Raw genomic sequence first — 15662 nt, 5'->3', positions numbered from 1 at the left:
ACCGCCATTTTTATTTCCTGTGCCTCCAGCTAAACGTAGAATACAGGGTGCCAATGTTTTGCAATGTGGTGGTCATATTTAAGGAGCCCTTTCTTAGGATATCAGGGCCTCCTTCCCTGGATAAAAGGGACAGTCCAACATTCCCATCATCCTTCTGTTTGTGTATTTCATGCTGTTACCATTACTTTACTCACTTCAGTAATACATGATGGACTTGGAAGCCGAATTTCCTTGAGAATTGCTGGTATGCATCACTGTGGTTGAAGTGCCTCTGCTTGAGGATTGTTACTTCAATTAAATATTGATCCCAACATCCCATCTAGAAGTGACAAATCTACTTTGCAGTCTGGTCACTTGGTATAGTTTGCATGATCATGAACCAAATCTTCAGGCTTTGGAACAAAACAGCCCAACTTTAGATACATGGTAATGGGTCTGGACTTGCTGAGTGAGAAAGAGACCTTGGGATCATAGGGATTTCTCAAAGTGTCAACTCAAGTGTGTCACAGACCTATGGTGTAGCCTCATTTGGAATACTGTGTGTAGCTCCAGTTCATAGAATCATAGAATCATAGAGTTGGAAGGGGCCATACAGGCCAGCTAGTCCAACCCCCTGCTCAACGCAGGATTAGCCCTAAGTGACTCCAGGGAATGGTAGAGGACAGGAAGGCCTGGAGGATCATTGTCCATGGGGTCGCGATGGGTCGGACACGACTTCGCACATAACAACAACAACAACAACAAGTGTATCTCTTCATAGCAGACCTGGAAGAAGTCCAGAAGAGAGCAATAAAGATGATTGGGGGTTTGGAGCATTTTACTATGAGGAAAGGTTGAAGTGTCTGGGAGTTTTTAGTTTAGAAAAGATATGAGTTAAGGAGGGAAATTATAGAAGTTTATAAAATTATACATTGGGTAGAGAGTGGCCAGAAAGCTTTTTCCTCCCTCTCTTAAAACACTCAAGCTCTCAGCATCCCATTAAATTAATGGACAGTAGATTCAAGTTGGACAATAAGAAATACTTACTTAGTCAGTGAGCAATTAAAAGGTGGAATTCAGTGCCAGAAGATGTAATGACAGCCACAGGCGTAGATGGATTTCTGATGAGGCTAGGCAGAACAGGTTTGCAAAACTTTGTAGATAAAATGGATAAAGACAACTTTTCCTTCCTCTCCCAAAATGCTAGAACTCAAGGGCATCAAATGAAGTTAGTGAACAGTAGATTCAGGGTGGGCAAAAATTCTTCGCACAACGAGTGATTAAAACATGGCATTCACTGCCAGAGGATATCGGGAGGGCCACAGGCATAGATGGCTCTAAAAGAAATAGACAGACTCATGGAGGTTAGGTTAAAGGGAACCTCCACATACAGAGGCAGTAAACCTCAATATCAGTGCCAGGAAGCAACATCAGGGGCAAAGCTGCATGCTCTGCTCTGTTGCTGGCTCTCCAGAGGAACTGGTTGGCCACTGTGAGGATGCTCGACTAGATGGACCACTGATCTGTTCTCAAACTAGAGTGTACATTCAGATATACCCAAGCTGGATAGCCCAGACAAGCCTGATCCCATCAGATCTTGAAAACGAAGGCAAGTCAGCCCTGGCTAGCATTTGATAGGACAACCTCCAAGAAATGTCAGGATCATGATGCCAGGGGTAAGCAATGGCAAACACCCCTGAAGGTCTCTTGCTTGGCAGCCGTACAAACTTGGGATCTCCTGGCGATATTACACACATGCCATACACTAAATAAACTGGAAATAAACTGTTTTGGGTTGGCTTGGGGATATCTGAAATGACCAAAGCCACTCCCAAATTCTGGAAGTAACAAAAAACATTTCCCAGGATTTTAGTAGTATTCTGGATTTTGAAGGTGTGGAGCCAAGGGAAAGGAAGCTGGTATGCTAAACATTTGTTCAACAGTGTCTATCTTCCTTTAACTTTTAAAGCAATGTCATTTTCAGACCTCCAAAATGGGAACACCCCCTCCACCCCCATAGGGAATAATAGCCCTTTATAGTTTGAAGGGTGTACAGTAGGCCTTCTCAACCAGGGTTTCATGAAAATCTGGGTTCTTGACATCCCTGGAAAGGTTTCCCAAATGGGTGGGAATTAATTTATTTTTAATATATTTGTTTAAATTTGTTAAACATGTATTGGGTGATATGACCATATATGGTAATGTTGACTAACCCATCCCTCCCAAAATAGTGATGGACCTGGAAGGGGGTGGGAAGGGGAGGAGCCCGTGTGCGCATGTACATAGCTATGCTTCCCAACAATATTCTGCATGATCACACCACTTCTGGGGTTTCTTGACACCTGAAGAATGTTTTAGGCATTTCTCATTTGTAAAAAAGTTGAGAACGGCTGGTCTAGAGACATATAGCAATGATCAGATAAGATCAGATGGTCTTCAAGGCTGGGTTTTACCATCCATGGGAAACAATAGAGGCATTATTTCTGATTGGTAGGCTTGACTTCACTGGCCATATGCAATAGTAGGCTGATTAGTTCCTATGCATGGTAGATTTGTCTTCTCTATTATCCACTGGAAATATTACCTCCATTATGTGTGGTCAAAAAGTTCAGAATAAGAACGCATACCCTCCCCAGATCTGAATCCAAAATTAATCTAAAATTTTGATGTGCATCTCTTCTGTCTGTAAAAGAACATTTTAGAGTTGTCAAGATTCAGAAAATTGGTGCCCACACAGTAGCTATAGAAAAAGCTACCATGCACTACCAGTTACTTCTTGTGAAGAAATGCAGCATTGAAATTGTGTCATTTCCTTAAGATGTTAAAAACAGGGGGGAAAGGGTGGTAAAATCCTAAGGTATTTACCTTGGGAACAAGGAATGGGTTAGGCCTGACAATTGTTTTTTTTTTATAGTGTCTATTTCTTTTCCAAGCCCCTAATTCTAAGATTAGAGGCCAGTGATGATTCTAAGATTGGCTTTTTTTGAGGGCCTTGGACAGAGCAGTAACTTTGTAGTGGAAATCTGTGAATGACAGAAGACCTGGTCAATATTGTGCCTTGTTGAAAGAGATGGTGATGAAAATGGAAAGACCGCTCTTCTGCCTAAGGCCATGGGTGTTCCTTGTGCTCCAGCATATTGAGCATGAAGTTCCTGTTCCAAATTGGTTTAGAGAAAACTGACAGGTAAGCTGAGTCTGACTAGCTTTGCAGTTCTCTTTGATCACTGCATGCTCTCACTGCAAAAGCCCAGGTCAGCTGTTGGCAAGGAGCAAGACTGTGGTTAGTGCTCTGAGGGTGAACACAGTTTCTTTAGGTTTCCGTGAGCATACATTCTTTGTTTTTTTTTTTAAGTTGTCCCCCAAGTTGCTGTGGCCATGAACAGAAGTATTAGCCCTAGGGTACTGCCAGTAATATCCCTTATAGCAGAATGTTTATAGAGAAGGGTCATTAGAGGAACTGTGCACATCAATCTAAGCTAAAGCAAAGGGGTGATGTTCATAAACATGTTTAGAGGGTTTCATATTCATTTCCAAGCAAGTGCTCTAAAGTCTTGGAGTCAGGCAAATAGACTTGTCATGTAAAGTAATTAATATCCTGCTCTTTATTGATCTGGAGCAGAAGCTAAGAGCTGTAACTTTAGGATCAGAATTTATTTGATTTATTCATTTGATGATTTATATACTGCTCCTAACTACAACGTGTCGGGGTGGTGCCAAATTTGCTAATATAGGAAAAATTACAATCAATGTCAGTGATCTATATCCCTAAATTTCTGAAGCATGTTACTGCTAATAACTCATTTTTGTTTCATGACGTTTAAACTCCTCTTGTGTTCTCAATGAAACAGGATGAGACATATTATGGAGTTCCTTTATTTGAAAGGACTGTTCTTCCATTTTAACCTACAAAAACAGCTTCCATTTATTCTGCCATAAATAAAAACAAAGAATAAGGCAGGACAGACACTACATGAGCAAACTGAGAACAACGGTTTGTTTTCCAGAAGTGTGAATATAAAATAGTTCACAATTATAAGCAATCCAGTTTTTAAAATAAAACTGTCGAAACCCCAACGAGATTTCAAGTGGTAGATGGAGATGCACTTGAGGAACAACCGGATGCAATTTGGACATTTTGTACAGTTCGTGATCAAAAACTTAATTTTTGCCAGAGCTCAGATTTGCTCATTCTAAGACTCGTCTGCCCTTTTCTTTTCTGATGAAGAACGAGCTGGTAAAAAAGAGGCACCACAGTAACAAAACAACCTCAGTTGCAAGATGCATGTTAGAAACTGTAGTCCATTTCAAATGTTTGATTGGTAGAAGGAAGGAAATTCTGTTAGAAGTCCTTTGTCTTTTACCACTGTCTTTGCAACCTGCCTCACCGAATCCGCTTTTGCTGGCGTGCTCTGTAAATGTCATGGATGGGAGGAACCACTGATCCTTTTTCTTCCTCATCATCTGAGTCTTCATTTGGTCTCTTGACAGCTTTATTGAGAAGGGCGTTATTTTCCAAAGGTCCATTCCCTTCCATAGATAGTTCAGGCAGGCCTCCCGTAATGAGCCTTATAGCTTCATCAACAGCTTGGGAAGGGCAAAGAAAAGGTGATGTTAGTGTTGAGAAGAAATCTTTAGAAATTAGTCCATCAGTAGTAGCATTATATTTGGCAATTTCCTTTTAAAAGACTGGAGAGGCCACTGGAGCAGAATCGTTACTCAGTTGAAAAAATGATCTATCACGTATTGACATGGAAAAGGTGATTCCTGTGGCCATATGGCCCTCATATTGGCGGGTGTAGTGAGAAGGGGAGAAATTGTTCCTTCCTTCCTTCCTCTAACGTCTGTGGAGCTCTGCGGAATGAAGAGACAGCTCCTCCCATGGAAGAAGCAGGAAGGGCAATTTCCCCTCTTATCCCACTTCACTGCACAAAGAATCAGCTTTGCGAGAAGGCTGGATAACAGATGGCTTGATTGAACCACCTGCCTGAAGAAATGCTATGTTAAGGAAATGTGTAGTCAATGTGCATTCAAAGAATAAGATCAGAGAAAGAATGAAGCTGCCACTGTACCGCAAAAGATTTATTCAGCCATGTGCCATGTATATTTAAAATGTAGCTGTTCATTAGAAGATATGATCCATTTACTCCTTCAATATTCAAACGAGGGAAGTGTTGTAATAAAATGACTATAATATGGAATACTTTCCACCCCTTCCTCAGGCATTCCTTGCTCTTGAGCGATAATGTGTGCCCAGAGCATACTGACATGTGCAAGACTACCCTTTAAATGCAGTATTGACCTCAGGACAGGAATTAATAAAGCTGAAAATATTTGTTTCCTTAAGCGTGAGGCAGCCTTGATTGAAGCAGAATGAAGAATGGAACCATGATACTGTATGAAGCTAGATCTGTGTTATGTTTTATGGGCTACGTATTAATACATAGCCTACTTGTGGTCCTTTAAAAAAACAAAACAAAAAACGAACTTGGCTTTGTAATGTTACTAACTGGCTTGTTTACAGCCGCCTAATTTTGCTTTTGATTCTGTGGAATTTTCAAACTATAGTTCTCTGATAACAACTTACAGAAGCTGCCTCACATTTCAGTCTTTCTGTCTCGGAAATGAAATTCTATTTTTATTCAGCACCAATTTCCTTTTCCAGAGAGTGCCATAAGACTGCAGAAACAGTTTGCCTGCTGGCTTAGGAACCATGCAGGTTGCTTGTGATTGTGATTCCCAGGACTGGGTATCTGCATACCACATGCAGAGCTGCCAGTGAAGCACCTAATGCTGAATGCTAAAAATGTAGACACAGCTGTCCATTGTCATGTGGGATCAATCTTTCCAGGCCTCAGCCTTCCCCATTAGATGGGATGGACAAATCTTTTCTGTGCTTCCCCAGCAAGCAATTGCCAGTCTCTGCATGACATCTGTGACTCAGGATCTGAGATTCCATGAGAGTTTAGTGGGATTTCTGTTCCTATAATAAAACAAAACTTTGCAACGCACATAGGTGAGAAAATATGGGGATACACCACATATCAAGGGAGTGGAAAATGTGGAGTTAGGAAAGTAGAATGATTGGCAAGTAGAATGATTTTTTTTAAGAATTAATTATTGATAACATCAGATGGCACATTTTAAACAGGAATTAATTTGTGAGGGAATGTTGGGAACTATTACCAATAGACTGATTTGTATAATATAATTCACAACACGAAACTAAAGGAGGGGTAGGGCTTGACACCCTATTGTTATTTGCAAGATCACTATCATGGCAGTCTTGATTCTTTACACTTTTATCCAGTAATGACCTTTACCACAACGTCTTCTGAGATCCACAATAATAATCAACTGGTGTGTGGGGTGTATGTGTGTGTGTGTGTGTGTGAAGCAGCCACACATTACCACAATGTGAATGGACATTAAAGATCATCTGAAGCCTTCTAATAATTTTGGGCCAAAGTGTACAGTGTACATGTCTGGTCTGCTTGAAGAATGGAATCCTTCTTTCTCATGTACTAGTTTCATTTGAGAAAATTAGAGCAGATCCTCTGTGCCAGGCAAACCTGAGCATCAGCCAGATAACTCTGGTGGGATAGATTAAATTAGTTGGCTGAAGATATGCTACTTGAACTGGCATGTTTTTAAATTTTTGTTCTGCTAATGGAGCATTCACATACATATTATCTCTGCCATCTTAGCAATTATTTTAGCATTGAACTTCAACGTGTCAGTAATGCAAACAGATATTCACAACAGTTCAAAATTTCAGTGTAGTAGCACTGGTACCATTCTATGCTTAACTGGATAAAAATAACTTACTGTCTGGCAGTTTGCATCTCCTAAAAATTTCCATGAGTTCATCCACTTGCACAAAAGGGCCCTGCAAGGGAAAACAATAGGTGGTTTCAGTGGCTGTAATAAATGGTTTAGTACACAGAAGCAGGCTAAAAAGGCTTTGATATCTTATCAGAACATAATGACCAACCTGGAAACACACAGGAGGTGGGAGAAGCTTCATTAGAACTACAGCAGCAGGAGGGACTGGGAAGACACCACCGGGGACTGGATGCAAACCTGGAGCTAGCAAGTAAGAAAACAATACATGCTTCAGTCTTAAGGGCTCTTGTATTGGAGAAGACTGCAAGATGAGCACTGATAACTGACAAATAGGTTAGGTGACTGATTTCATAAAGCAATGTACAAGAATGAGAATAAACATGAATAAGATTCCAGTTTGGGAAAGCACTTAAGGAAGTTTTATAACTAGGCATAAAAACTATTCAGACATTCAATAAGATTCAATAAGATCTTTCAATACATGTGTGTGTTAAGAATGAATTGTAAAAACAAAGTGAAGACCAGTCAGAGTAAGGTAGAAGCTAAGATTTGTTGTAACTTTTGCCATGACTTGGAAACTAACTTACGTGCTAAATGTCTTGGCTGAAATGGAATCATCTGCTGTGTATCTGGCTTTGGATACTCTGGTTTCCTGTCCACTTCATCTTTTAGCACAGGCACTATTGAAGGAGCCACAACAGGATCTGGAATCATGGTTGCTAATTTTGCACGAGACACATCCTAGAAATTCATCCAATGAAAAGAAGCCCAAATTAAAATTTGTAGTCAAACAAAAGATGTGTTCAAGTGCCACTACTTCTCATGTTCTATTGTCTCAGATCTACAGACTACTGTCTCTGCTGCTAGCAGTCATAGGGGATCCTTTTCTTCAAAAGACTGAGCAAGAGAATGAGTGTTCTGTCTGTTCCTACATATTATTACATTTATTAACTCTCAGTTTGGTGTAGTGGTTAGGAGTGCGGACTTCTGGCATGCCGGGTTCGATTCTGCACTCCCCCACATGCAGCCAGCTGGGTCACCTTGGGCTCGCCACGTCACTGTTAAAACTGTTCTGACCGAGCAGTGATATCAGGGCTCTCTCAGCCTCACCCACCTCACAGGGTGTCTGTTGTGGGGAGAGGAAAGGGAAGGCCACTTTGAGCCTCCTTCGGGTAGAGAAAAGCGGCATATAAGAACCAACTCTTCATCTTCCTCTTCTGAATTGCTACCTTAATTGCCAGAATTTACTTCATAGCATCTAATCAAATTAAGTAAAAAGTAAATTTATGCAGTTGCAAACTGCTCATGTGCATCGACTCTCAACAACTCACATTTTGTTTTGTCCACCCTTCTTTTCTCCATGGGTATGGAGAAAATTGCCCTTGTCCACAGCTTTCCACAAAACTACAGTGGCCATGTCTGAGGGTTATCAATATGGTGCTGCAGACCAGCCTACAGTATTTAAAAGATACCAAACCACTGCTCATGTTTCAATCCAAACACTGAAAGTGATTAGTCATTATGAAGGCCGAGTACATGATAATGTAAGGCAACTGTATTTGCTTTTCCAAGACGCACTTTGGAATGTCCCCATCTTCTTACCTTGTAACCAAGAGCTTTGAGTTCACTAGCAGAGCAGGGATACAGATCCATGAACTTGTATCTGTCTACTAGCAGAGCTGTTTCTTTGCCCTCATATTCCTCTTTGAAGGCTGTGAATCTCCGTTTTTCTACTTTAAGTATACTAGCCAGGTCACCAATGTTACTTTCAAAAGCTAAAAACCGGGCCCAAATTTCTCTGTAGAGGGGAATAGAGAAAACAAACAAATGATCAAGGAGAAAGTGGTACATAAAAGTGAAGAAAACACAAGCTGCTCTTTATTATTATATACCTACAGTCTGGAAGCCAGGAGGCCTCAAGCTAAATCTGCAATCCTGGCAAACCAGACCGAATGACTCCTACCCATCCTGCTTTTTCTAATGGGTTGCTACCTCAGGATAGCCAGTTTGATGCTGGTTTAAGAATTATGCCAGGAGAAGAAGGGAACTATAGGAAACATGGACAGTCGCTAGGCAACTGACAGGTACCTCTTATCACTTCCTTATTCTGCAACCAAAAGCCATAACAGATTCATAAAGTGGTTCAAGTAGGTGATATTGGGAAACTGCTGTTCAGTCCTGTGGCATTCTGTAGGAGTCCATCTTGGCCTCTATGCTATTTAACATCTATATGAGACTAGTGGGAGAAATTGTCTATGGATTTGTGAGGTGATACCCATATGCTGACAACACTCAATTCAATTTCCCCTTAATAGCTGAGACTGATGGTTTTATGCAAGTTCTGAATAAATATCTGGAGATGGTAATGGGAATAAATTGTGGCCAATAAGATGAAGTTCAGTCTAGACAAAGCTGAAGTGATGTTTGTCAATGACAAAGCCACTCAGGGACAGAGGAGTCAGCCTATTCTAGAAAGGGTTGCCCTATTGAAAGAGCGGGTTCACAGCATGGGTGTGTAACTTGATCCTGGAACATGCAATGTCTTTTGTCCACTTCAACTGAAAAACAAGTGGCTTTTCCTTGACAAGCATGATCTGGCCACAGATCACATCTAGATTAGAGGATTCTAAAGCACTTTATATTGGGCAGCCTTTGAATACTCTCCAGAAACTTTTCTTGGTTCAGAATTCACTGGCTAGTCTATTGCTGGGGTCCGGAGTCAAGTATTGTATCTTCACTGTGTTGAAACATATGCACTGGCTAACCAACATTTCTGGGCCTAATTCAATGTGTTGATTCTTTAAGTCTTAAGAAGAATTGGTTTTTATACCCCATTTTTCATTACCTCAAGGAGTCTCAAAGTGGCTTACAATTGCCTGCAAGGTAAGTGAGCTCTGACAGAAGCGCTCTGTGAGAATTGTGAGAACTAGGCCAGCTGGCTGCATGTGGAGAAGTGGGAATCAAACCCAACTCTCCACTCTTAACCTCTACACCAAGCAGTTTGGGGACAAGGTACTTAAAGGGTTGCCTCCTCCTGTACTGTCTAGTTCAGCCATTCTCAGTGGGAGCCATATGGCGCTCTAGGGGTCCCTGGCACATTTGAAAGGGGCCAGATTGAAAAATGCAAACAGGGGAGCCCAAAGGTTTTTTTGGGGAGGGGGCTGGTAACTGAACCGATGAAATTCACTTGTCTGTCAGGTATGACATCATTAATTGCAAGAAAGTTCAAAATTTGTCAAGTGAAAAAGAAATAATGAAATGTGCTCCTTTGTGTGTGCTTGAATTAATTCATTCAAGAGGAAAAAAGGAATGCATATGCTTCTCTTGGTTGAAAGTTCTAGAAATCTGCCTTGCGTATATATAAGAAAAGGTACATTGAGTATAGTTAATTCACTCTTAGCTGGGACCTTTTTTAGCCTAGCTCATTGTACAAGCAGCCAGACTACTGCAGGGCCCCCTGGAACTTGAGTTCCTGAAACAGCTGTGGCCAAAAAGGGATCGAGAATGGGTGCTCTAGCCCACCTACTGAGATTCTCTACCTAAGCCTTGTTGTTCATGTCCCTGCCTGCAGAAGCACAGTGGGTGGCAACCACAGACAGGGCATTTAGGTGTCAGGCCAAACTATTTCTCTTCAACCAGATGTTTAACTAAAGAGTTCCATCTTTCTTCCTGTGTCTAGCCACTTTCTAGTCTGAACACAATTTTATGGCTATTACTCTTTTTATATTCCTAGCAAGCTCTTTGCTTATATTATTGCTAGTCTTAATACTGATAATTTTCATGCTTATTTTATTGTTTCCCTGCTCTTGCTATGCAAGCTGCCTCACGTCTCTGGAGAGGTGGCATATAAATTCTCTAAATAAATTAAACTGCAAGTAAAGTTAGAGGGGCCATTTCCTGCAGTTTTGACCTGCTTTCCTCCAACTTTCTTGCCATTGTACAGATGAATCCCAGAAATTGTAAGAAATTGATAAGCAATAGGTAGTATAATGCCTGGGACTGCTTCCCTGCTACTGCCATTGGTCACTGAGTACCACTGGAGCTTCCAGGTCTGCAGTCCTGGTTGCTACTTGCCTCAGGTGTCAGAGGCCAAAAGGAAAATACATCATGATTAAAATAGGCAAAATAGCTAGGAGTCGGGGAGAAATTCGAGGGAGGTTGGTACTGTGATATGTGCTATTTGTATATGTGTTTCTCCCACTTTTCAGACAGTTGTCCCCATCTGATGGATCATATAGGTCAAGAGGTAGAGAATCGAGCAGGCAGGCTATGAAGAGAAGACACAGAAGACAGGGGAAGGAAATGCATGTATGTGAAAATGCTACAAAGCATTCTCATAGCGCAGATCAACATCTCTGTGATCAATTATGCACAGGGCAGGAAGTCTGGGGTGGTGGCAACAGGGCTAATCTCCAATTATGCATAATGCTGCTGCCATCCTGGCCCTGGCGGAAGCTCCTGTGTTTCGTTTGCTGCTGGAGGTGCCATCAGCGGCCCTGCCAGGCCAGCCCTGTGCATAATGGAAGAAGGACACCAAATGCCCCTGTCAGCTTTGCAGCCCTGGACAGGGCGTTCTCCCATCCCCACACTGTCACTGTGCAGCGAGCTGGGCTCTCCAAGCCCTGGTGTTGTACGCATGGAAGTGCTATGTCAGGGCAGCCTGCATGCACTGGGGGATTCCATCCCTCATGTGTTCTCGGAATGTGGCGGGGCATGCCACCCCACCGCAAGGACCTGGCAGCAACCCGGCACAGCTGCTGCTGTGCATAATTGGTTTGTGTATGTAAAGTGCCATCAAGTCATAACTGACCCCACAGGTGATTAAGCAGAGGTAATTTGTCATTGGCTTCATGTGCAAAAATTTTTCTTAGTGGTCTCCCCTCCAAATATCATCCCTGTTTGGCATCTGAGCTATGATGAGATTGGTCTATATTATGCCATGCCACATCCCCTTAATGTCTTAACATTAGGGCTATCATAAAAGTACATTCAGTGTCCAAAAGTGAATCCCAAAGAAAACACCCACAACCTACAGCTGCTCTTATTTAGGACTCAAATGAAAGTATACATTGTGTTATATCTGGATGTTCTTGGTACTGTACCAGGGGCCTTCAATCACAGCAAGACCAGATGGTTCAGAAAGGGGCTTTGGCAAGGCTTACCCAGACTTCTCAGGTGGGAGACTCCCTGAGGTCAATACACGTTCAAACAGGACTCTTGTATTATTGTCCTCTAGTTAAAAATAAGCAAGGAAAAGAATATGAAAATAAGCTTAATAACAGCGATTACATGGGGAAATAAAAGAATATTTTGAAGCAGTTTTGATTTTGGTGAAAATAATTTAAAAACCTCCTCCACAATTTCTGTGGATACCATTGTGTTGGCAACTTCTTCACACTAGGGTTGTGCGCTTCAGCGTCTGAAGCGGCCGTTCCAGGCCGAAGCAGCCAGCGTTGCGGTGCAGGAGGGGAAGAGGTGGCTCCAGCGCCGACACACCAGTTGGCACAACACACGCAGGCACAGAGCTCTGATCCGGCGTGCAGGCACTGGGTTGCGCACCACCACTGGTGCCTCCCCTCCCCTCCTGCGCCGTGAAACGGCCACTTTGGATGTCAAAGCTCACCACCATACTTCACACACCACCCTACTTCATTAAGTAGAGCCACCTCATACAGGAAGACAACTTACTATTATCCCCATGTTATAGATGGGAGGAAAGCTAGGAGAACAGCTGCTTGTGATTGATGTGAGATTTGGGATCTTCACTGTTTGCATCTCACTCTTAGCCATTATAACGCAGCACATCTCTACATGTATCTATAGACTATGATGCCCTAACATTTTTCATCCCACTACAGAAGCCAGATTTTTCCTAGTACACTTAACACTGTAGGTACAAGTCCAAATAATAGGCAGTTTGTTTACTGATAATATGGCAGTTATGAGTGGCAACTACAGTCTCATCTTCTGAGGATTCTAAAAAGGTTGTCCAGTTTTGTGTTAACAGCCACTGCCTGGAGAAAGAATTAAGCCCAGTAAAACTGAAACCAAAAGCCAATGGAATTAAGTCTCCGATTTTTCAGAACTTACCATTCAGATGAGAAAGATAATCAATGTATGCCAAGACGTACTCTGGAATGTCTCCGTATTTCTTTAGCCCCAGCTCAAAGATTTTAAAGGCTACTGACTTGTCCTGCAAATTTTAAAACTTTATTAGTTGAAGAAAGCTACAAGGCTGAAATAAACATTTCATCCTGCGTAGAGCAGGGGGTTGGACTAGATGGCATGTATGGCCCCTTCCAACTCTATGATTCTATGATTCTATCCACTGACTGTTATTACCTTGCTGCAGTAGTACTCCATCAGAGCAGCTGTGACATAGACATGATGGCGGGTCCGAACATCCTCTCGTGCCTTCTTAAATATCATTCTACCTGATTTTATGCCTTCTGCTCGCCTTGCAAATTTCATGTACTGAATGTATACCTGATACGTAAAAAAAATGGGGACATTTTTGACATACAATTCAATATTCAGAAGTTAACACTGCATTAAAGACAGAGTTGCATCCTACATGCAATGCATGCAAGGACCTTGCTAAGGCAGATTTCCCTGACTTCCTCTTCTCTAAACAACCTGTTATGGTTGTCCCAAATCCTCTACTGAGTGTCAGCCCACACCCTCAAGTAAAATTCTGTTACTTTAGCCCTGAGAAACTGAATTAAGAAAGGGAAACAGCCTCCTATGTCCTTTCTGCATAGCAAAGAATAGTCTTTTCTCCCATATTTTTTTCTAGTTTTTCCAATTTTGGGAAGCAGTGGGGTAAAAAGTTCTATGAAATATTCTGTCTTAGAATAAGTAAAATGCTTTTTATCGTAAGAGTTTTCACACTCAATATAGCATGAAAAAGTTGGAGGACTTTTTACATTTTTTCCACTTCTGGAATGAGTGAACAATGACAAGTTTTTTTTTAGAAGAAGAAGAAGAGTTGGTTCTTATATGCCACTGGAGTTTTGTGGAAAGCTGTGGACAAGGGCAATTTTCTCCATAGCCGTGGAGAAAAGAAGGGTGGACAAAACAAAATGTGAGCTGTTGTGAGTCGTTGCACATGAGCAGTTTGCAACTGCATAAATTTACTTTTTACTTAATTTAATTAGATGCTATGAAGTAAATTCTGGCAATTTAGGTAGCAATTCAGAAGAGGAAGATGAAGAGTTGGTTCTTATATGCCGCTTTTCTCTACTCGAAGGAGGCTCAAAGTGGCCTTCCCTTTCCTCTCCCCACAACAGACACCCTGTGAGGTGGGTGAGGCTGAGAGAGCCCTGATATCACTGCTCGGTCAGAACAGTTTTATCAGTGCCGTGGCGAGCCCAAGGTGACCCAGCTGGCTGCATGTGGGGGAGTGCAGAATTGAACCCGGCATGCCAGATTAGAAGTTCGCACTCCTAACCACTACACCAAACTGGCAATAATTATAAGGTAAAGCTAAAGGTATCTCCTGTGCAAGCACCGAGTCATGTCTGACCCTTGGGGTGACGCCCTCCAGCGTTTTCATGGCAGTGTCAATATGGGGTGGTTTGCCATTCCCTTCCCCAGTCATTACCGTTTACCCCCCAGCAAGCTGGGTACTCATTTTACCGACCTCAGAAGGATGGAAGGCTGAGTTAAACTTGAGCCGGCTGCTGGGATTGAACTCCCAGCCTCATGCTTCAGACAGCATTTACGCCACTTACCGCTCTGCGCTACAAGAGGCTCTGGCAATAATTATAGTTTGATAATAATAGTTCCTATATATAATAGACATACAGAATACTTTCATAATTTTTTTTTGTTAAAGAGTTCAGTCTTTTCACTGATACAACCACAACAAATTATGCTGGCTGTCTTTGCTGTGGCTGTAGAAGAATTTTTCTTACCAAATAACAGACTTGCTTTTGTTTACTACAGAATTTATTTTCTACCATTCACTTTTCCTACCTCTCAGATGGCAACAATTAAAGATACATGGCCACAGGCACAAGAATCTCCACATGCTTTTACTTTTGATGGAGTAAAACTCTGAATACAAATACCAGCCAACAGCATCAGGGGAAGGCCTTTGTTGTTGGCCCTTCTAGAGTAAATAGTTAGCCATGGTGTGAGACAGGATGCAGCACTAGACAGATCACTAGACAGATCTAGAAGTGCTCTTATGTTCTTTAAAATCATAGTAAAGGTAAAGGTTTGCCCATGAGGCTGGGAGTTCAATCCCAGCAGCCGGCTCAAGGTTGACTCAGCCTTCCATCCTTCCGAGGTCGGTAAATTGAGTACCCAGCTTGCTGGGGGGTAAACGGTGATGACTGGGGAAGGCACTGGCAAACCACCCCGTATTGAGTCTGCCATGAAAACGCTGGAGGGCGTCGCCCCAAGGGTCAGACATGACTCGGTGCTTGCACAGGGGATACCTTTACCAAGCACCGGGTCATGTCTGACCCTTGGGGTGACGCCCTCCAGCGTTTTCATAGCAGACTCAATACGGGGTGGTTTGCCAGTGCCTTCCCCAGTCATTAACGTTTACCCCCCAGCAAGCTGGGTACTCATTTTACCGACCTCGGAAGGATGGAAGGCTGAGTCAACCTTGAGCTGGCTGCTAGGATTGAACTCCCAACCTCATGGGCAGAGCTTCAGACTGCATGTCTGCTGCCTTACCACTCTGTGCCACATCTTGGCAATTACACCAGAAATGAAGCTAGCATTTCTAGTTACTCTGGTTAGGGTTAGCATTTCCAGTTACTCTGGGTAGGGTTAGAATATTGTTTTAATGATTTATATGTTGTTAGCTGCCACAAGCCGAGTGGTTG

At 42.3% G+C, this 15662-nt stretch overlaps 1 protein-coding gene across 1 annotated transcript in view; it reads right to left on the bottom strand.

Moving 5' to 3' along the window:
* Positions 1-3836: 3836 nt before the first annotated feature.
* The window catches only part of CSTF3 (cleavage stimulation factor subunit 3), an 83639-nt gene continuing 71813 nt past the window's right edge, over positions 3837-15662 (bottom strand). The window contains exons 14-21 of the mRNA XM_077321907.1: positions 13165-13308; positions 12913-13015; positions 11985-12054; positions 8425-8620; positions 7410-7563; positions 6971-7065; positions 6805-6865; positions 3837-4563 (exon numbers count right to left, since the gene is read on the bottom strand). Of these exons, the coding sequence (XP_077178022.1) occupies positions 4361-4563; positions 6805-6865; positions 6971-7065; positions 7410-7563; positions 8425-8620; positions 11985-12054; positions 12913-13015; positions 13165-13308 (1026 nt within the window). The 3' untranslated portion in view covers positions 3837-4360. The remainder of the gene's footprint in view (positions 4564-6804; positions 6866-6970; positions 7066-7409; positions 7564-8424; positions 8621-11984; positions 12055-12912; positions 13016-13164; positions 13309-15662) is intronic.

This window comes from Paroedura picta, chromosome 2 (genome assembly GCF_049243985.1).
Source record: "Paroedura picta isolate Pp20150507F chromosome 2, Ppicta_v3.0, whole genome shotgun sequence".
In the NCBI taxonomy this organism is placed as follows: Eukaryota; Metazoa; Chordata; class Lepidosauria; order Squamata; family Gekkonidae; genus Paroedura; species Paroedura picta.
This window is presented reverse-complemented; position numbering and strand designations above follow the sequence as displayed.